The sequence below is a fragment of the Cygnus atratus genome, chromosome 3 (assembly GCF_013377495.2).
Source record: "Cygnus atratus isolate AKBS03 ecotype Queensland, Australia chromosome 3, CAtr_DNAZoo_HiC_assembly, whole genome shotgun sequence".
Classification (NCBI taxonomy): Eukaryota; Metazoa; Chordata; class Aves; order Anseriformes; family Anatidae; genus Cygnus; species Cygnus atratus.
In genome coordinates, this window is record NC_066364.1 from 84,671,535 (window position 1) to 84,694,469 (window position 22,935).

The 22,935-nt window shown below is 37.7% G+C and overlaps 1 protein-coding gene across 4 annotated transcripts in view; it reads left to right on the forward strand.

The window, feature by feature from the left end:
• The window catches only part of SPAST (spastin), a 33,348-nt gene that overhangs the window by 7,294 nt on the left and 3,119 nt on the right, over window positions 1–22,935 (forward strand). For 2 of the 4 annotated variants that reach the window (XM_035561003.2, XM_035561012.2), the window contains exons 4-14: window positions 3,262–3,357; window positions 10,212–10,399; window positions 11,196–11,329; window positions 11,639–11,732; window positions 14,629–14,703; window positions 15,983–16,054; window positions 16,581–16,656; window positions 17,220–17,311; window positions 17,996–18,075; window positions 18,874–18,916; window positions 19,585–19,664. In XM_035561003.2, coding sequence (XP_035416896.1) covers window positions 3,262–3,357; window positions 10,212–10,399; window positions 11,196–11,329; window positions 11,639–11,732; window positions 14,629–14,703; window positions 15,983–16,054; window positions 16,581–16,656; window positions 17,220–17,311; window positions 17,996–18,075; window positions 18,874–18,916; window positions 19,585–19,664 — 1,030 coding nt within the window. The remainder of the gene's footprint in view (window positions 1–3,261; window positions 3,358–10,211; window positions 10,400–11,195; window positions 11,330–11,638; window positions 11,733–14,628; window positions 14,704–15,982; window positions 16,055–16,580; window positions 16,657–17,219; window positions 17,312–17,995; window positions 18,076–18,873; window positions 18,917–19,584; window positions 19,665–22,935) is intronic. The other 2 variants (XM_035561021.2, XM_035561032.2) reach the window with 1 other exon arrangement.

Consider the following 22,935-nt stretch of genomic DNA (forward strand, 5'->3'; position numbering starts at 1 on the left):
TTGATTTTACATGTCATTTCACATGGAATTTGTGGAAATTTAAGGTGATCTAGATTTGAATTGCATGTACAATTCTAAACATAGCTCTGAGCTTGCTACTTAGAGTAACAAATTATCTGGAAGCTTTCCAGTGGCACCTAGAGATGCCTGTGTAATGGAGCTAAACCTGAGGCTCTTAGGGTTCAGTGAGGTTATTTGTCCATGAACCCAATTCTGAAGATCAAGGAGTAAACTTTTTTCTCTTGTTATGGGGAATTTCCCTGTTTCTTAAGGGAGAATGGAATAAGTCTTTTTTTGCATTAGCTAGAAGGATCAGACAGGTTTAAAGTAGACAATCATGTCAAATATATCATCCCGTTTGATAGACAAAGATGTGATTGCAGGTTGCTTAAATGAAATTCCATTCAGTCAAGCTGTGACATTGATAATATATAGGAAGTGAAAATTAAGTTGTATGGGTTATAAATGTCACTGAAAAGCGCTCAGTGTTTTGTCTTTCAAAGTGTGTTGGATCATCAGCGTAAGTTTAACTTACATGACACCGCTGATGGTAATGGTGGTCTTGGCTTTCCTAATTTGATCCCTGTTTCATCTTGCTTGTTAATTACTGTCTGGTGTTCTGTTCACTGAAAGCTGAAGGTACTCCAGGAAGGCTTCAGTGAACCTCAGGGTGACTCAGTCACTTTGGCAGTTCAGTGGCAGTGGTGAGTTCTGCTGCCTGTCAGGGGGCTTCCAAATTCTACCGCATGGAATTGGTGGGGGCCCTGGTTTTGGAGAGGGGTTTGGTGCATGGTGTTTTAAGGGATGTTAGCTGTGCAGTAATTAAGATGAGTAGAGAAATCCTGCTCTGATAGTCTTTATAGATCTGATTGCTCCTGGATGGCTGATCACCCGTGTTAGCACTGTTATTTGTTTTCCACAGTCAATACACAAAACTCAGCATTTTTTGTTCCTAAAGACAGATAACCACAATGTCCAGCACAACACTACTCAGTTTTAAAGCTGTGTGCGTTTTGTACCATTTATGTTCTCCCATTTCAGAGAGATTTTCTCTGAGGGGACAGATTTTTGTCAGCGCAAGTACATTTCAGTGTATTACGTGTAGCTTCAGGTGTTCTGCTTGAAAGATCTGTGTGGCATGTAACTCCAGTATCTTTCACCAATATCCTATTTGGTCATAATTCTGCCCAGGTATAGACATGAGCCTTAGTAGATGCCTTTTGGGGCTCTTCCAGCTTTTTGGAGGTGCTGTTTTTGCTTTGGGCTTGTGTTATGTGATAATGTTTTCTTTTACTAGAAACCAGTTACCTTGAACTCATTGCTAAACGTGACGTTGCATGAATAAGATGACAGCTGCAGTGGTGTTTATTTGCTACGATTATGCCAATGTTGTGTCATTAAGGAGAAATAATAAATGAGAGTCTGTAAATGGTTATCCTTTTTTTCCCCCAATGTCTAGAGGCATAGGAAAAAAAAAGATTGAAATGGAAGGTGATAGTATCCTATTAATTCCCTGGAATAATATTTAATAGCTCAATTTATTTATTCCAGAGGGCTCTGCAGCTACACTGCCTCTTAAGAGAAGTGATATAATTGCATTATGTCATTTTATGTGCAATAACAAAATTATATGCTAATATGTAATGTGATGGGAGGACATTGTGAATTGAAAGAGGACAACTTTTGGATTACTTTGTTGTTGTTGTTGCAGTTTTGGAGTTCCTGACTATGTGCAACTATTTTGGATATAGCAATTGATAAGTGCAGTAAAACCCCAGTCTCAAATTGCATTTGAGATTGCATTGTAAATTGCATTGCAAATCTCAATTTGCATTGAAGCAAATGGGATCTCCTGAATTCCTGCCCAAGCCAATTGATTTTGTTATGTTTACTCACTAGAGCTTTTTTCATACTGTTGAGAAAATAAACCCTGGGTGCCTGTACTAATCTGAAGTTTGGGTTTTCATACTTGCCTGTGGTTGCTAACCTTTCACTCTAAACTACGTGTCATTCATTTTGGATGTTGTTATTTGGATATTATCTTTTGAACTACTGGATGTGAAGGTACGTCTTGGGAAAGCTGCAGTGTGAGTGATCTGCAAACAGGCAAAAGAAGAAAGAAATGAAACAGTCTGGGAAGAGAACTGTAATAGATGAAGAAGCAGATTTAAGGAAGTGGTTTTGCTTACTGGTTCTATGCTCGGCAAGCTCTGAATGGCAGTCCTCCCTCCAGTCAGGGCTTTTATGTTCTTGGGTGTGAACTTTTTCAGTAGAATTCAGCTTCTTCTGCAGTATGTTCTTTGATGTTGCCAGAGGACCTCCCTCCTCTACTTGGCCACCTGTTTTCCTGCACCTTGCTGACAAAGTGTGCCTTGCAACCTTACCAATGGTGTTTTGTTTTTACAAAAAGGGATGGGGTGGGTGCAAAATAAAGGTGGAGATCTTGTAATGGAGCTCAAAAGTAAGGCCTAGGGTGGGTTGTGGTTTGTTTTTTTTTTTCCAACTCTAGTGGTAAAAGCAGGATTGGTGAGCTACACAGAACAAATAGACCTGAGACTTAACTCTTGTTGCAGTGTGGTTTGCAGCCTCGTACCTCTTTGATTTATGCTTTGGCTAGTTTATCGTGAGTTCAAGTTCATTTCTTTTTCCTGAATCTTTAGTCTTTTAAATCTTGTATTCAGATGTTTCTGAAGTTAATCCTCTTAGAGAGCACAGCTTGCATGACAATTTTATTGACTTACTTTTTCAATTATATTTCTAAATAGAAATCCTTAAAGACATCTTTATCTCGTCTATATGGTGTTTTTCTTGAATAAATGAGGTTTCTGTAAAATGTAGATTGGCATTTAATATGCAGAAAAATGACAGCTGCAAGGAGTCTTCAAAAGTAAGACTGTGGGGAGGACTTTGAGAAACACGTTATCAATACGAATCTTAGTAAATGAAATTGAATTAATCCTGATCACAGCTTGTGGCAAGTAACTACAATCACTAAACTGGAAAGATTGTTTTAATGAACTCAGCCGTAAATGACTAGTTTTTAGGCAGTTTTTGGTCACGTACATGCTGACATAATTTTCTTGCAACTTTGCTAAACATGCAGAATAGGTAGAAATGCTCCTTTTAGCTTTAACCCTATATTGAGTATAACAAAGCGGAAGCTGACATTTGTGTGTTGGACATACATAAGTTTTCTTGGTTCATTTTTGGTTTTTGTTTGTTTATTTTGTCCTTTTTCCTCCCTTCCCCTCTGTTATGTAGAGAAGCTGCAGGCAGATTTGCAAATTTCCAAGCCGCAAATGGAAGTCTATAATGACAGTACTAACCTGGCATGCCGCAATGGACATCTCCAGTCAGGTGGGTTTGGTTTTACCAGCACCTAACTATTAAGGGGATGTTTTTCAGTTTCTGGTATACTACAAGGAAAAATATGCTATGCTGTGTGTTGGCCCCTCAAACTTTAAAAAAAAGATGTTTAATATTTCTGTTTTTGTAAAGGCTTTACATAAAATACATCCCATCCTTTCTATGGCTTTGACAACACTGTTTGATTTTGTAGTATGAAGTTCTGTCTTAAAGTGACTGTACTTGTTTCCTATTCATTAAATCAAATATTAGAATCCAAAACTACTTACAAAGACCACGTTTTAGAAAATGATTTCTCATGTTATATACTTAAAGGAATTAAACCTGTTAGAAAGTGTCAAAAATCAATGTAGGACATATAGGCTATATAGTTTGCCTACATAAGCAGTTCTTCCTTTATGATATTGTGAGAGTGAACGTGCACTTGCATTAAGTTTCTTTACATTTCAGGGACTTTTAAGCTGGCAAAGTAATACACAGTTAAAAACAAATGGGAAAAATGCTTGTGCTAGAAGAATGTTTTTATCCTTTCCCAGAAGACTATACCAGGAATGTTAAAGTATCAGAAGTAAATCTCTGTTTGTCTGTGTACAAGGAGTGGAGTTACTGTGAAGTTTCTGAATTGTCTTCAAGGAATATTTTAAGCCAGCAGTAAGCTATTGTCACATCCATGATCTCAACTGATAATTTGTACAGTAGACCATAACATAATGAGATTAAGTACAATAGTGAGCTGAGAAGCAACAGAATTCACAAAGCTTGTCTATTGAGTGAAGAGTAGTATTCAGGTTTTAAAGTAATTAAACTTGAAGTTTAGTGTAAACCACATGCTTTTTTAAATTATTTTCAGCACCATTCCTAGTTCTCAAGTATTCTTAGTGTTTGCTTTTATTCCTTCTGATGTATGAGGAGTTAAACTAGTGGAACTGTGTATGCAGTAATATAAAGGTGCTTAACAAAACATGGTATTTTTGTCAAAACGGCATTTGTAGAAAAGATGTAGCAAAAATGGTTCTTTGTTGTAAGTTTCTACGTAGACCCTACATAGACTGAACTTGAGAACACTTTAGTTTAAATGATCCGATACAACTCCTTTACTTTTACCAGGTTGGCTAAAGATCAAATACATGCATACACACAAACGTTGATAACATGCTCCATCTGATTCAATATAAATAGCTTTTCTTAAAACTCATTCCTTCTGACTTTTTGTACCTTTTTCTCAACATCATCTCAGAACAGGATGCTGCAGAAGAAGGTCAGCCTGAACTTTCTTTCCTCTTAAAACTGTTCCTTCAGTTACTTCAATTTGTCAGGAAAAAGCATTAGTATCTGCTGGAAATGAAGAAACACTGCGCCTGCTGTTGGTTTTGGAAAAGCTACAGGCTGTGTCAGATGGGTGCTGCAGAGTCCCTCTTGTAGGAGTGTAGGCTAACCGACAGTCCTCCATTTACTCAACTCAGTGGGAACTGAGAGGAGGCAGAATGAGTGAGGAGCAGGCCGTCAGGATTACATAGGTACCAAACATCTTTGATTAATTTCAGCAAGATGTCCACAGGCTTGTTCCGTGTCCATTTGCCATTTACCTTGCAAAAGCTAAACTTTGGTTTCATAACGTGTGGAAGTCCAGGTGTTTACCCAAAGTACTGAACTTTTCCTGCAGTTTTCAAATCCCTGCTAGGGCCGGAAAAGTCAGCCTACTAATTGTCCTGTGAATTCTTTTTAAGAGGTTCTTGCTGCATGCTCTCTCTCTCTGAGTCTTGTTCATGTCGGTGCTGTGCTTACTTCTTGAAGTATTAGTTCTGCTTCAGTCTGTTAATTGTCTTGCCATTGTGCTTCCTTAATACATCTTGTACTAAGGATGGTGTTTTTCACACTGACAGCTGCACTTATTTAAAAGAATGCAAAATACACGATAAATCCTTAGAAAAACATAAAAAATAAACTAGCAGGTCACTTGGGATTGGATTACTGAGAAAGCAGAGGTACTAAGACACAAGAGTCAGGTGTAAGCTTCATTTTTCTGTCTCTGTGAAGTATTACCTGTGCTATTGCCTAATAAAGCTGGGCTTTTGAGAAGTCTAGGATTTCATGAAGTATGACGTACAGTCATTTGGTTTTAATGTCAAGAAGGGGCCTTTTTGCAGAAGGATTGAAACACAAGAAATGTTTTCCTTCATTTGCTCTTAAAGCTGGGACTCCTTAAGGCATCTTTTTGCACCTTAATTCTGCCTGGTATTATAAGAATTGTGCACTGTAAATGTAAAAATATATTTCCAGAGTGTTAATGATTTGAGATTCTTGCTTCTTTCAAGATACTATTTCTATCAGCCTTCTAGATGAACATACTTGATTCTAGCAAATATGACTGACTATCCCTGTCGTCTTCATTCACTGCTTTCTAACTTAACTGAACACTTAGAGGTTCTTCTTGAAAAGGTATGTTATGGGAGTTTTATAAAGCTACGTTATAGCCCTATCACCTGCCCTTCAGCTGCAGGAGACCATACAGTAGCTTGTCTTAAGAGTGTTAGCAAGTAGCCTCAACCCAAAACTTTATCTTGGAATAAGTATTTATTTTTTAATATCCATCATTCTTGTTCTCATAGCTGTCCTGAATCAGATGTAAAACGATTTAGCTGGATCTCTTTCTTCAGACATGCTTTTTTTCCTTTGTGTTGTGATTGTTTGTTTGTTTTTTAGTGTTGTTGTTTTTAAATGAGGTACAAAACATTATACCAATCTTGCCAAAGGCAATACAAGATTGTTAGTGTTGGAGTAATTCCAGTATACCGCTTTACACTTCACCCGTAAATCTCAGCATGATATGCAGTCAGCAAAGGCGTGATATTTCTCTTTCTTATCATAAAGTTCGTTTGGCACAAATAGCAAGTGTTTATCTTAGTTTTCACTTGGTAAGATTTGCTAGCATGTCTCTAATGGTGTGCATATATTGGCAACATTTTTTGAGTTGTTGCAAAAATTCAGCTCTTAATACTTACTTTTTTTTTTTTAAGGAGTTTCCCAAAATAGGAAAACAAATAGCAATAAAATTGTTTTTAACACCATAACCTGGTAGTAGATGTTTGGCTGACACGGCTCTGTCAGTTTAGGAAGGAAGACAACTGTATCCCTGACTGGTGTAGTTACACTACCGTTCAAAATATGGAACAGGTTCTTGTTAGCTGCTGAAGTTCTGTGAAGTGTTTTTTATTACTTGAATGTACCTACTTGAAAAATCTGAATGCAATCTTTGAAGAAATTATTATTTTGGGGGCTATTGTAAATGTCAATCCTGAATAATATTGTCTTCGAATTGCTGCATGTATTTTGCTATGCAATATTTGCAGAAAACATGTAGCTATACTTCTTTTTTTTTTAATATATATATAACTACGTACATTTCTAGACTTGTTTTTTTCAACTTGGGGTCCACAGACCACAAAGGAAATTCTCCTAGTCACTTTGTATGATATCAATATATCAATGATATCAATAGCCATATGCAGGGAATTCCTGAGGAATCTTCCCTGATGATTTTTAAGGTATCACAGCTAAAGGCTGGAAACTGTTCTGCAGTGTCGGAATTGCTGCTGCTGCTCATTTTTATGTAAACGTTTTTTTTGATGTGATGTTTAAAGACTTATAAAACAGCAGAAACTTCTTTATTAGGGCAGGTGTTAATAGGTTTTAGATGCATAAAAGAAAATATAACTGGGTTGCTTTTAGAAATATAGAGCATGCTGTTATCTCTATCAAATAAATAAGCTACAGCTGCATGTTTCCCTGATTGTTTCTGTGTTTCCAGGTGTGTAGTATAACCAACCTTCTGTTAAAGTTGTTCAAATATATCCTTGCTTTGTCTTTAAAAACAGTTAAATATGTAGTAAATGAATTTTAACGTTCCTTCCTGTAAGGGAGCTTGGAATTAGGCATGTATGTCTGCAGCTTATCACAATTTAACCAAAAGAAAACCTCACCAAACATTTTGCTCTTTGCTTGTTTGTGATTTGTGATGTATATATATTTGGATGGTGGATTAAAATTGCAGGGCTGTTTTCAGGATCAGATAGTTATCTCTGTACAATCTAGTGGCATTTGCTAGGAGTTTTAAAGTAAATTACTCTGTCCAATCAAGAATTGGAGAGTAAAAGTAAAATGTTCAAGCTCCAATTCCTCTCCCTTAAATATGTAACGCAATAGTAGAATTGTTTAATGTTGTAAATACACTTGAAATACAACGCTCTCTTTTTGTTATCTCTAGGGCCTTCTTTACAATTTTATATAAAACAGTGAAACATTTGGTGAAAGGCTGCTAGAGATACTACAAAGGTTTTATGGCCTCTTGCAGCATGTTTTTAGCTTTAAGAGTATGTAGCTGAAAAATAAAAAGAAATGTGTTGGTGGGCGGTTGGATCTGTTACAGCAAGTGACATATTTTACGTAATGAAGCTGTAGGGGCCATCAGTCTGACAAGTGACATACATATATTATTAAACACTTCACACTTCATAAATCAGTAATCTTAGGTAGCCTTTCATTTTGAAAAGTTTGATCATGCTTTTTTATTTACCCGTTCACTGAGAATTTGTTTATAAAGCAGAGTATGCCTACAGAGTCAAAACTGAACGCCTACATTCAAGTCCAGTTCTTCAGCATTTCTTTCTGTGTTCCCCTGTAGGATTGACCACAGAATATATGTGAGCTTAGTGAGTTTGATTCCTGCAGGTACAAGTAGAGTAAATAATCACTTGTTTTTAAACCTTTCACACTTCGCTTTTGGGGGGAAACAAATTATAATTTGCTTTGAAATTTTTCTTTTCCCTATTTTGTTCTTCCTGTGTTTCTAGCTTCCTGAATTACTCTTTATCTGTGCAATTTGTGTGATACTAAAAATGGCAATGTGTGCGTGTATTGTTCTTAATAGGTGGGGAAAGTTCTGGAAAAGGGTGATAATTGAGCAACATGTTAGGGTGAAGGAGTTAAGAGAGAAGTTACTCTAGCTTCTTGAAGCCTTCCCTTGTTGACTTCATACCAGCTGTGCAAATGAAACCTTAAAAAAGTGCCTTATTTTGATTAAATTGGAGAACTTAGAAGTAGCTAGGGTTTTTAATAGATTAATAAGCTGCGTTTTGAACTTGAGTTACTAAGCATGCCCAATTTGAAGTGCTTTTGACTTGGAAATTACTGTGCAGGAACGGCTAAGTGAATTTATCAGCTCCAGATCTGTGTGAGATTTGGTCAGGTAGCTGCTTTTTGGAAGAAGTATCTTGCAGGTGTGATGTTAATAGTTAACTGTATTCTTCAAGTTCCCTTGTGTTTTGTGTATTGATGCATCTGCATTGTTGATGATAACCCCCTGCAGAGTTTCTTTAACTCTCCAAAGGGGTAGATTTGTGACTGAGGGAATGCTTTAGAAGATTGTTAGCCAAATAATCCATCACATGGACAACTGCAGACTGTAAGGATTTGCTTGTGGTAGTATATGACTTTGTTTAAAGAGGCTGAAAACACGGTAATAATTAATTTGCCTTTCTACGGTAACTCTTTGAAGCATTCTTACTTGAATTTTAAGCAGCTGTCAAAGTGGTATGGCTTTCTACCTTAAAGTATTTTTCACTAAACTGCAATTTTGTAAACTAAAAATCCTTCGTAGGTGTTAGTCACCTTAAAAATCAGAGTTCTTTGGCCAGTTGTTTAACAAGGCCAATTGAGTTTCAGATTTTTAAAATTGCATGGAAGAAACTTTTACCTGAAGTCAGTCTTGAGCTTCCTTACTTCTGATGCCATATTTCTCTATCTAATCATAAGGTTCCTTAATCCTTTTTAAAGGATATAAAATAAGTCAGTGTTTACGGTTTTCGCTGCAGACAACAGTACTGTACTGTACAGAGTCAGTACTGTGTTCCCAGCACACAAAAAAGCAATCAGATGCTGCACTCAAATCATGAACAATTAGCCTGACCAGCCTGCGTGCTTGCTTCTTACCTCTCAATGTTCTACACTTGCCAGTTCTGAGCCAATGGACCTTATTTAATCATGTATCCCATGTGGAGAATGTAGAAATCAGGCCATTTCATTTGCTCTAGACCAAAAATGGCCTTCTGTAGCTTGAGCGCCTGTGGCCAGTACACTAAATTACACGTCACCAGATGAAAGACCTTCCTGCTCCATCACAGAGGTTGGAGCAAGTGTGAATGGAACGAGTGATGTTTCAGTTCAGTGGTATAATATCATAAAACTTTATGCGAAGTATAGGAAGGGAAGCCGTCCATTTAAGTTTACTTCTTGAGATTGCTGAAGTGAAGCAAAATTGTAAGCAAAAGCTTTTAGTAGTTGTTTCCAGGTGTAGCTATTTTAATTTTCCCAACTTCAAGTTCCACAGTAAAGCTTGTGTGTGTGGATGGTGTTAGACAGTGTTAGCTAGTGCCTAAAGTAACTAGCGTGCTAACATCACTTAAGGAACAAATACTCTGAATCTCAAACAGCTTGAAATTTTCTGTTTTATTGTAATGATTGTTTATAGAAATACTGGGGAAGAAAAATCTTACGGCTGGTGTTCTAATGACTTCTGTCTTAAGAAATAGATGCTGTTCTTTCCTTGCTACGCAACTTGGGTGTCCCGAGGTTTTGTAAGCTGGATTTTGAGAGCTCCTAAAAACAAAACAAAACTTTAGGAGTAAGCTACAGTTAATATATCCTCGAAAGTACTAAACCTCTTTAATAACTTGTGTTATTCTGGTATGATAGTACAGTATCTGTCAACAGCACTATCTTCAAGTTAGGATTGATGATGAAGGTACAAATGCTAAAAATGCTCTAACAACATTTGGTTTTCTTTATAGAAAGTGGAGCAGTTCCAAAAAAGAAGGATCCCTTAACACACACAAGTAATTCCCTTCCACGTTCAAAAACTGTTGCAAAAACTGGATCCACGGGCCTTTCAGGTCACCACAGAACACCTAGCTACAGTGGGATATCAACTGCTTCTGTGTCTAGACCAGCAGCGAACCCTACAACTTCAACTCACAAGGTATGGTGACAATAGATAGAGCGATATATATGGGGGAAGTCGATGTAAAATCAAGAAAAAAACCTGCATTTATTGCCTTTGTGGCAGCATTGTAGTGGTGTGATAGCAACAAGATCTTAAGGAAAAACAAATGACAAAAACCACCACATAAACTAAAACCCTAAATTTTTGGACAAGCCTCTTGAACTGGGCTGCACAGTGGAGTTTAGAAATCAGGGGTATTGGGTGGCCAGATGGGCAAGTAGAGTTGAGTTGTAATGACAGTAGAAGTGTTAATACTTTGTTTTGAAAATTGCGTGGGAAGCTGAGGAAAACTGAGCTGGGATAAAAATAAATGTTACTCTCAGTACGTAGAAGATGGAGGGGAGGGAGGAAGGAATCTCTTGGTCCAGAACTATAGATTTTTTCCCCACATGTTCCTTCTCCAAAGCATGCATGCCTAGGTTGTACTGCAACCATATAGAAAAGTAAATTTTATTTAAATTATGGTTGAAATTCAAAAGTAAATTCTGTACTAGTAAGAGGAAAATGCTTTTGTTCTTTTGCCCTATTTGTTTCCTTTTCCTCCTTATTTTCCCACCTTGTCCTACCCCTACAGTAATGTAGAACAAAGAGTAGAATGTGCAGACAAGAACATAAATGTGGTTACATGTTATTGTTTCTATAACATGATGGCTTTTAAGTGGCCTGCTGTCAAAGTATTGCAGCAGTAGGAATTCTTGTTTGTAGATATTTAGCATCTGAAACAGTATGCTTAAAAAGTATTGTTGTTTTTTTTTATTTTTCGCCCCCCAAGGCTGTTCCTAAAAATAGCAGAGCAAATAAGCCTTCTACTCCTACCACTGCTGCTCGAAAAAAGAAAGATATGAAGATATTTAGAAATGTGGACAGTAATCTTGCCAATCTTATCCTGAATGAAATTGTTGATAGGTAAGTCTGAAGATCAGTAGTCTTTTCAGAGCAGAAAGCCAGTTTTTCATTCAACAAAATCTTGGTGCTCTTGAAATGAAAAATTGTACTTCTTGTTTGTTTTTGTTGATTTTTGTTTTGGTTTGTTACCTTGTAAAATGAATGAAAATTAACATATGAAATGCTTCTTTTTTGAAATGCATAACAGTATAAGTTGTAGATTTCCTCAAAACAGTTCTTTATAAATCGTCAAATACATTAAATTAGTCAGCTGCAGCTGAAAAAGAGTATCTCATTGTTAGACTAATTAGTATTCCATTTCTTTGTTAGTGGGCCAGCTGTCAAATTTGATGATATCGCAGGGCAGGATCTGGCTAAACAAGCCTTGCAAGAAATTGTTATCCTTCCTTCTCTTAGACCTGAGGTAAGCAACTTGGTATTGTTATCACTCTGGCAGAATCAATGAAATTTATTGTTTTAACACACAAAGTGGTGATTCTGTTACACTATCTTTGCTGGTTATCTATAGTCAGTGTAGGAGAAAGTGACTGAGGCAGCAGCTTCAACACCCACCACTCAAAACAAAAAAACAACAACAAACAAAAAAACACCTGAAAATTGGTGAAGCTGACTGTTCCAGATAACTATAGCTGTGTGTGTGGAAACGTAGAGGATGAAGCCCAGAAGTGGAAGAGTGAACCATAGGAGATTGCATAGGTAACTTACGTCATGGCATTATCTGATTTGGAAAATATTAATTTTTTTTATTGTGGTTACTTCTCTGGATATTCTGAACAGCCTGTTCACAGCAGGAAAGGATGCAAGCAAATATAGCAGTGAGCAAGTATATTGAGGTGTATAACATCTGAGGGCAGATTTGCTTTTGCCTTGGCTGAGTGGAAATTAGTTATTTAGGCTTTTGATTAATTTACTGTAGGTGGTACCCCAATTACTTTGACTACTGGAATTGAGGTCTGGCCTATATTGCATTGGAATTCTGAGCTTTTTTTGTGTGAAGTTAGTCATTTTCTATAGTTGCTGCACTTGCTAGAAACTCTTGCAGAGAGTGCATGCAGTGCTGTACTGCAGTGCTGATTATTCAAGTGAAATTGCCGTTTGTTCTTTGTTTCTGGGGACTCTTTTGTGACATTGGCTGGTGACTGGAGTTGCTCTCTGGTCTTCCTGTTTCCTGTAATGCAGTTTCTGGATTTGAAGTGTGGTGGGGAAGAAACGTAAAGCTGGCATTGCATCAGAGGAATACCAGACCTGTGGGAAAAAAGCTTGTGCATTAAATATGCATGCTCAGGTGTTCCCACACAGAAGGCAAATGTCATTATACCGTCTCTGTTATTACAGTGCTTTAGTATGTAAAGTTGGTTGTTCAGTAATGCCAGTACAATGAGCTGGGTGGGAAGGACTTTGAAATGAGAGCCTTGGAATAGTTATGACTCTTTCAATAATAGTTGACGTTTTCAGTAAGATCTTTTACATAATACTGTAGTTAGCAGGGGATCTGATGTTGGTGTAGGTTGAGATATAACAAGGACAGAGAATCCTATGAATTCTTAAACTTTATTCCCTGGAGGAAAAAAGGCTTTTTGTTTTTTTCTTGTAAGTAAATATGGTAAATGTGGCAACTATAGGGGGGTTATTTAACCAATTAAATAGTACTTTAGTTTTAACCTCAACATTCTTGTTGAAACAAACCGATTAACAGTATTTTTGTAGGAGAGCAAAAGTTGAGGTGAATGAAAACACTGGCTAGAGATGTGATGGCAACCATTTCAGCGATAAGATGCCAATAAAACAGTAGCAATTAGTTCAGACCATATTTAATACTAGTCTATTAATAAAAACTTTAAAAGCTTGGTGTGTCTCAGTGATAAATAGCAGTTGTAGCTTAACTGTATAAGATAAAGGTGAGAGAGTTTTAAATTTGGTCTGGAATATCTGAAAAGGGTAGAACTCTGAAAGAACGATTCCTAATAAAAAGAGTGAGGCGGGGTGCATGTAGTGGCGTGCAGCATGGAAAGCAGAAATACGGAGTCATCCAGATGAAAGTGCTCAGTAAATTGGTGGTGCAGGCGGTATGTATTAGTTATCCAGCGTGTTCCTACGCCCTGTTTTTAGGGATCAAGCACAACAAGCGATGCTGTTTATAATGAAATAATAGAGAAAATCCACGTTGGTTGGCCATGTTATAGAAACACTACATTGTTAATGGAACCATTTCTGATGTTGAATAATGAGGAAAGGAGTGTCTGTTGCCAGTGGACTTCAGACATGGTGTATATATAAGTGCCTTCATACTGTCCGTTCTCTTTGTTTATTGGAATTACTGGAAGCTAGAATGGAGGAGTGAGTGTGAGGCCAAAAATGGAACTCTGAAACCCTTGGAAGTGGTAAAACAGGCTACAGAAATAACCAGAAGAGATGCATTGTGTGAGAAAGTGTGTAATTGCTTTCTGTGATGGTAGGTATGATAGGTGCAATTTTGTAGCGTAGGAAAGATTAATCCAGTGCAAAGTGGGAGCGAGGAGATTATCAGTGGAATTTGGAGGGAGTAGGTGGTGGTGAAGTAATATTTTAAATACCTTCAGGTTAAGGCGTTGAGTCTTCAAGTTCTTCATTAAAAACAAAACAAAAGAAGATGAAGTGGTTCTTCTTCTTCTATATGGAGTTAATAGGAACACTGCTTTTACCCTCCTACTACACAACTGCACATGCACACTGCCTCACATTTTTACATGGAATTTGTTGCTTTAACTTGATAGGCTGGTCTTGAGGAATATATTTCTGCCTTTTAAGCTCCTTTCACAGTGTGTCCATGCACAGAATGATCATGGTGTAATTTAACTGTTGTGTGAGAAATGATAGGTACCTGCATTAGGGCAAGTTAGTAATAAAATGTAGAAATTATCTAAAAATCCATACAGCTGTAGAACTGTTGCTATTGTTGCCAGTGTAAGCCATTACTTAATCTTTAGTCACCTTCTTATAAAGGTATATCAGCATTTCTTAGTGTCATCCCCCACCCAAGATTGGATGCAACAATCATCACTGTTGTTAAAGCAGAATTGTGATTCTATGATTTAAGCTAATTGGAGACTGTTAATGTTGGTAAGGCTTAGAAACAGATTTTAGAATTTCCTTTGGTATTTAATAAAACTCAGTTTTTTTTCACAGTTTTACAAAAAATGTATTAAAAATTATCGTCATGAGTTCTCCATGTAGTGATCTAGCCAAGTGTGTATATATTTATGGTAAATTTCTAGCACTTCAGGTCTTCCAAGGTAATTTATGATGATGTATTTTTCAAGTTATTTACAGGACTTAGAGCTCCTGCACGTGGATTGTTGCTGTTTGGCCCACCAGGAAATGGGAAGACAATGTTGGTGAGAAAACTACTGCATGCATGAGTTGGTGGGCTTAAAATGTAACCGTGTGGGGTGGCTTTCAGTTTTCCTGCACTTAAGTTTTTCCAAGTAACCTTTATGCTGCATAATTTTGAACTACTCCTAAAGTAGCATCTTTTATGGAAGAAGTTAGATAAATTGTGTTTTAACTGGGAAGCTTGTTGGTGTTACATCTGTACATTGCACTGTGAATGCTGTTAGAACTTCTAGTGGAGCTCCTCCAACTGTGTGTGCGGAAGAAATGTAACGTCTAAATTTCATTTTCAGAGAGAATGAAAGTAACACGGTTAATTGTTTATATAAAGCAGCACTTAAAAATAGCCTGCTCTCCACTAAAACAGTAGAAATGTGAGTATTTTTTGGAACTGGGGAGAGAGCACAGTAGCAAGAAAGGAGTTGTCTGCCTTCCACACCGCTGCGTGAAAAATGCAAGTGCTGGAGAACTGCCTGGCTCCTCGTTTTACAGCCTGACGTGCAGGGTTGAGGGAGCTGGAGTGAAATGGCTGTGCAGCAGCCAGGGAACATTGTGTGTCCTGGTGCAGCTGAGCTGGGCGCATCCTTCCACATCACGTGGCGAGCTGCAGCTGCACGCTGCCTTTGCTGAAGCTGGATCAGCTCTGAAGCACATGAGCAGGAATGCTGAGCGGCTCACTTAGGCTCTTCTGTTAGGTTTACCTATTGGAACACAATTGCTAATAAGTTCAAAACAAACAAACAAAACCCACCACCCTCACCCCACCCCTGCCAAAAAATCCCTGTATAACCAGGGAATCATAACTTCTTGAGTATGGCGAAGCTGTCAGGGAAAAAGGTAATGCATTCTGGCTGAACTGATTCTTTTTCCTAGCTTTCCTCTGAAAGCAGTTTCCGTATAGATGGGATGATGAGGGAAAAAAAAAAAGGTGCCTTAATTCAACTGCTACCCTAAATTACCACCCTAAATGAGTTAAAACTGTTTTCAGTGCCTTCTCACGATACACTGAAAGAATCTGGAGACTGGTATTCTTCAGTAAGCAAGTTGTAGTTGGCTGTGGAGATGTGATTAGAGAAGTGTAAGGGAGCCTGGAAAATTCTGTAGTGGTTCAGCTGCTTATTTATTCCTATTTGTAAGTGGCCTGTACAGAAGTTCTGTGAAGCACCTACAACGTATTCCCTCTGAAGGAATAGGGGTTTTCAAACCACTATTAAGAATATCAGTGAGAGCTACAGAGGTATCTTCAATTTGATGTTTTAAAAAAGTACTTTTTTTATGTCCTAGGCCAAAGCGGTTGCTGCAGAATCCAATGCCACTTTCTTCAATATAAGTGCAGCAAGCCTAACTTCAAAATATGTAAGTAATGTCTGTAAATTATATTAATCTGAAAACACGTGCTATAGTTGGGGCTTAAGAAGGCCAGGATTTCTGACAAGTCTTTGATGAACTGGTTGCCTATAGTGAATATAAAGTCTTTAGAGAAATGACTTGTGAAGTAAAAATAGTGGTTTGTGCTTGTGATAACTCAGTCTCAAAGGCTTTTTTTTGCAGTTCAGGATAATACTGGCTGTGATATGGAGGAGTGGTTGTTGTTTTTTTCTTCTCTTTTAAGAAAATAAAGGTCCAAGATCTCAGGATTTAAGTACGAAAACCGCTTGATGTCCCAATTGGAATCATAAGTGAAGTTGTGATATTTAAGACAAAAAAAAAAAAAAAAGTGTATATAACATAACACTCAGCTACTGGTAATCTAGCTGAGCATGTACCAATGGGTTAAGTGTGTTTGTTTTGTCAGCATTTTTTTCTGGAAGCCCTTGTGTTAGGGTTCTTGTAATAAACACTTTCTAAACTCCTTCCAAAAAACAGTTTATTGTTGTTTCAGGTGGGTGAAGGCGAGAAACTGGTGCGTGCCCTATTTGCAGTGGCAAGAGAACTTCAGCCTTCTATAATTTTTATTGGTAAGACCTTAAATGCTGTTGACCTTTGTGTACTTTCTTAAACATTTTGATGACTTAAGTTTGAATTACCAGGTAAACTACTTAGGGTAATTCTGCAGTGTAAAGGAAATGTCTTGGTTATGATCTGCTGGCTAATCAGTTCCAATAGAACATGTTAGATTCCTCCTATTTTAGTGCTGATAGGGAAAAAATAGCATCAAAAACACACAGCCTTTACTACCTTTACAGAACAAGATCATTTTAATGTTAAACTTCAAACACAAAAATAGGCTTTGCTTGTCCTGAGTTACAGTTTATTATCCAGCAGGATTTTTTTATCTGATCTGTGGTTTGTATTGCATATTTAAATGACAACACATAGCAGCATGGTAAATCTAGTCAGAAAATTAGACAAGCTTTTAATGTCTGCTTATATATTAAAGATAGAAGATGTCTGTCTCCTACAGAAAAGATGATTTGATCTTTCTTGCTGGAGCCCTATATTAGTAAAAGAACTTAAAGAGCTATGGAGATTTCAGTGTTGTATGCATAACTAAAATGTATTTCTTCTGTTGTTTTTTTAGATGAAGTTGATAGCCTTCTGTGTGAAAGACGAGAAGGTGAACATGATGCCAGTAGGCGTCTAAAAACAGAATTTTTAATAGAATTCGATGGCGTAAGTATCTAGTCCTAGCTATTGCTTGATTTAGCAGAATTGGCTAACGTAGTAGATGCCAGTACAGGTTGCAGATGAAGCACGCCCCCTTGGTTGGCAAGTTTTGTTTTTTTTTTTGCTGTTAATTTTTTGCCTGCGTACTACAATGTTCTGGGAAATCTAGTTTGAGTTGAAAGGTAGTAGACAGTAATCTGGAGCTGAAATAATGGGTTGAACAGAGAAAAGAGAAGAAAGGATAACAAATGGCAATAATAAAGGAGCTTTGAGAGCAAATGATTTTACAGAGCAAGAAGGACACTTGGGAGGGTTAGGCAGAGGTGGATCTTTGTTTGCAATGGCATGTTTCTTTTTGGCAAATAAAAGAGAATTAAATGAGTTTTAACTAGTATCCTTTTCTTAAGTCTCATACATGTGCACTTTGTTAAGGGGTAAGATGAGACTTAAGGGACGATGATTTCAGACAGAGTAGTTCAGATCATTCAGACTAGTTCATATACACAATTTTTAAATAAATTTTTACTTTTTAATTAGTATGACCTTAAAATACTCTTTATATAAAAGCCAAGTTAACTGCCTTTAAAAACAAACAAACAGTAAAATCCCATCAGTGCACTGAATGCATAACAAGTCTCTATAACTATATCACGTGAACTGAAAGCCGTCTTGCCTTTCTACGTTATATAGGTGCAGTCTTCTGGAGAGGACAGAATACTTGTGATGGGAGCGACAAACAGGCCACAGGAGCTTGATGATGCTGTTCTCAGGTATCAAAATGTCTCTTCTCTTCTTTGAATACGATCATATGATGCTTATTTATGAACAGCAGGTTTTGATGTTTAGTGTCCTGGTTGTTTTAAGTTTTGGACTAATTAGGCAAAATTGTTTGGCAAAAGAAAGTTATTTACCTTCTCAAAGAGGTGCTTGTCTCTTCTCTTTTGGGATACATCTGCGAAAATATGGCAGTCTTGCTGTTGTCTTAACGCAGCAGTGCCTGTGAGACCAAGTCAGCATTTTCTAACTCTCTTATATCTTACATACTGCTTCTTTTATTTTTGGAACTTAATGACAGGCTGAAGGAAGAAATTTGATGAATGAAATCTAGTATTTCTTCCGTGCAAATATTGGACTTCTGATGTCACCTGTGGTTGAAGATCTTGCTGTAGATTTGCCTTAGGACTTTTTTTTTTTGCTGCAAATTCTCATATTTGCTTCTCTCTTCATTCTTGATTGAGGAAAATAGGCATGGCACCACTGTCTGAACAAATGAATTGTATCTTTAATAATTCAAAAGACCTCCTGTGAGGAGATGCTTCATTTTTTTGCTGGTAGTCAGTGATATATTTACCTTTAGATTGTTTTCTCTTTGGAAGGAGTTTCATGACTTCAAGAAGAGTAAGGTGACACCAGCAGCTCATGCGTGTTATTTGTTTGTTTTAATTTGTAGTTCCACTCTCTAGAATTAGATTATGTAAGTGAAATTGACATATCTATCAAACCAAATGCTAGGTCTGTATGCACCACAAAACTAAAAGTGTACGTGTCTTTTGTGTCTTTTTTCCTAGACGATTCACTAAACGGGTATATGTATCTTTACCAAATGAGGAAGTAAGTATTGGTTTCCGTGTATTTTCTTCAATTTTAGATCAATTGTATTTGAAAGAAAAACAAAACAAACCCCCCAAAAGCATTTTGTAGATTATCATTAACTTGCTCTAATGGATGATTATTGTTTTTTTTTTTTTTTTTTATTTAGCTTCTGACCCAGCTTGGCCATATACACTGTTTTAATTCCGGCAACTACGTTAATCAGTTGCGTTTTTCTACCCTTGCTATTAGCAAATCTGGTAGTATCCTACTTAGCTAGTGCGGTGTTGCCTTACATACAGGCAGGCATTGACAAGTCTGAAATATGGCATGCAGGAGCAGGTTTGGTTGGCTAGAGAACAGTGTTTACTGCAAAAGATGAAAGTAGCTTTCTTAATATTTTTTAGTTGAACAGCAATTTAGGGCTTTTGATGAGGATTAAAACATTATTATTATTTAGTGCCTTTTTAGGGCAAGCGTGACCCTTGTTCTCATTATTAGCAAATCCCTATCTCTTCCTCTGGAGAGATTATCGTGTACAGTCTAATCCACAAAAGCTCTATAGGCAAGTTTAAACCAGTGAAGTGCAAAAGCTAACCTGACAAACACATAGTTTTGTGTTGCAATTTTGTGTACCATGAAAATCAGTTTTACATATGATAAATCTATCTTTTTCATTTTTTCTTCAGACAAGGTTGATTTTGCTAAGAAACCTTCTAAGCAAGCAAGGAAGTCCACTGACCCAAAAAGAGTTGGCACAACTAGCTAGGTAATAATTTTGTAAATATACTAAATGAATACTTGTCTACTAAATTCGTTCAGACTGCTTTATTCATTCCAAATGTAACTGATGTTGATCATCCAGAAGTGATAAAACTTACTGTCAATGCATTAGATGTATTTTAGGAAGATTTCAGGCTGTAGGAAATTGTTTTCCTATACACTTACATACGTGCGTGCTTGTTTTTTCCCTGCACTACCTGGCTAGGCTTCTGTTGTTGAAACATGCTCATCTGTACTTCTCTTTCTGTGGAGATGAGAGGGAGACGCTTCTCTCCACTAATCCCCCAGGCAGTCCAGCTCTCCTCCATGATGGAAAAAGGCAATACCGGTTTTGCATTGCTTATGCATTTCAAAAGCAACTTTTCTTTGGTTGTCTGTTGCTGGGTTTATTAAAGATATTACCAACATAACAGAGCAAGCACTGGATAATTTTAGGTTCTTTTCAATTTCATATATGGTTGGAAAAATGCAAGTTAAATGCCTTTCCTATGACAAAACTAAGTGTTTTGTTTTGTTTTTCATCATTAAGGTTGACGCAGCAGTGCTGTTCTCCATCTTCAGAAGTAAATGTAATGGGTGTGAAGGAAGGTAGACTAAAAGTATGTAAAGTGCCTTGAGCAGGAAGGAGTAAAAACTGAGTGTGAGTAGCCAAATATTCAAGTGGATGTACTTCAGTCTCTGTTTCTGTTTGTGGTAATACACAGGAGGCGAGTACACTCTTGGGTGTGGCATTGTCAGCCTCTTAATAATGTTACAGAAACTTGGTGTATAATCCACCTGAATAAGTGCTCTGTAATTCAAGGATGCTAGCTCAGGCCATACTTAGGCTGCAGTGATAACTAGCTGGAGGAAGAAGGCAGTGATTTGTTTTCTAACTGCAAACTTACGCACCAAATTACAAATGCAACTTAAGTACGCTTCTTTTGGAAGTATTTAGACAGAAGACAAAAGTTGAGGGTCTTGCGTGTTCCATCTGTCATCTTTTTTTTCCACTTCAGAAGACACTGGAATTTAACCTCCTTTATGATTCTGTGAACTTCCTTCTCTCCTCTGCAATTCTTTGTAAACTATAACATTTAGTTATCTCCAGAAGACTTCTATGAAGTTTATCATAGAATATCCCAATTTGGAAGAGACCCACGAGGATCATTAAGTCCAACTTCTGACCCCACACAGGACCCCCTAAGAGTTAACCCAAATGTGAGTGCTGTCCAAACACTTCTTGAACTCCAACAGGCTCAGTGCTGTGACCACTGCCCTGGGGAGCCTGTCCCAGCACCCGAGCACCCTCTGGGTGCAGAACCTTTCCCTAACACCCAGCCTGACCCTCCCCTGTCCCAGCTCCATGCCGTTCCCTCGGGTCCTGTCGCTGTCCCCAGAGAGCAGAGCTCAGCGCCTGCCCCTCCGCTCCCCTCGTGAGGGAGCTGCAGGCCGCCATGAGGCCTCCCCTCAGCCTGCTCTGCTCTGGGCTGAGCAAACCAAGGGACCTCACTCATTCCTCAAATATCTTGCCCTCCAGACCCTTCACCATCTTTTTTGTGCCCTTTGGGCACGTTCTAATTTCTTTATATCCTCATATTGTGGAGCCCAAAACTGTGCACAGTACTCTAGGTGAGGCCGCACCAGTGCAGAGTATAATGGGACAATCACTTCTGTTGACTGGCTGGCTATACTGTGCTTATGCCCCAGGATACGGTTAGCCCTTTTGTCTTCCAGGGCACGCTGTTGATTTATATTAAGTTTACTATCAACAAAAAAAACTGGGTCCCTTTCTGCAGGCCTGCACTCCACTTGTCCCCCAGCCTATACGTACATCTAGGATTGCATCATCCCAGATGCAGAATCCAGGATTTGCTACATTTTGTTAAAATTGATATGCTCTAATTTATGACGATGTCTCTATAAGGCCTTTCGACCCTCAAGGGAATCAAGGGATCCTCCTAATTTAGTATTGTCTGCAAACTTATTTAGTGCGTGTTCAACTCCTGTGCCCAGGAGTTATTGATTGAATAGTCCAAGTATTTTATTTTAAAAAATAAAAAATAAAAATTGTGAACTGGCCCTGAAATTGAGCCCCAGGGAACCCCACTAGTGACTGGCCGCCAACCTGATGGTACCACGTTTACCATAACTCTTGGAGCCCCACCTGTTGGCCAAGTGTTTGCCCATTGCATCATGTAGTTGTATAGCTGTGTAACAGATGTTTTGTCCAGAAGGATACTGTGAGAGACTATCAAAAACTTGCTTGCTAAAACTCACCCAAACCCTATTCGATGCCTTTCCTCCCACCCCTAGGTGGGTAACTGTCATAAAAGGATATTAAGTTAAACATGAATTTCCTTTAAGGAACCCATGTTGGTTTTGACCTCTTGTTATAGCCAGTCGCTGCTATAAATTGTGTGTTTTTTTCATTTTATTTTTTTTCTTTAGGTAACCCTTATTTCTTTTCACCTATATTAGCAGTATTTGTGGCTTCTCAGTTCAGTGGAGAGCTTTAATCTTTGAAGTATTTAAGGCTTCAATGTGGGAATCAGTTGACGAGTTAGACTTAAGCTGTGAGAGAGACCTGTTTTCCTCTGTGTACACTGTAGGAGGAAGTTTCGGTTCTCTACTAAGATGCAGACTGCCAATTCTGAGAATTGCTTGCCAAGTATATTGAGAATATAGTCTATCTGTTACTGAGTATTCAACACTGGAAAAAGGTCTTCCACCAGAAATAATAATGCTGTTTGTACTGTAGCTTGCTAAGCAACAAGGTGCTGCTTTTAAGACTTGCAGTTACTCTGCTGAATTAATAGAATGTTTTTTTCTCTGGCATCCACTAGTCAGCTCCTGCTGTTGCTTTCCATAAAAGGCATACTGTGAAATATCACTTTCAAACCCAAACACTGCTTTTACCCTTTGTATGGCTCCAGTGTCAACCGGAAGTTTTATTCAGAAAACCTGATCAAATCATAATAAATGTGTGGTATTGGATTCTCATTGTATTGATTTACAGGACAGTTAATTTTTGGTTTTATACTCATCTGCGGCAAATCACGACAAACTGGTGGTAGGACATTCTTGTAACAGAAGTAGTAATATACTGGAGGTTAGTTTTCATCTGCACATCGTAGTTGGTTGCTCTTTTTGTTTTCCTTAACATATCATGCAGGACTTGAATATCTGTACCTAAATTTAATCTAGAAAAGACTTTTAAATATAGATCACCTAAGTTAAATGCACTTGTGGTTTATTAATGCGGTTTATTAAACTTG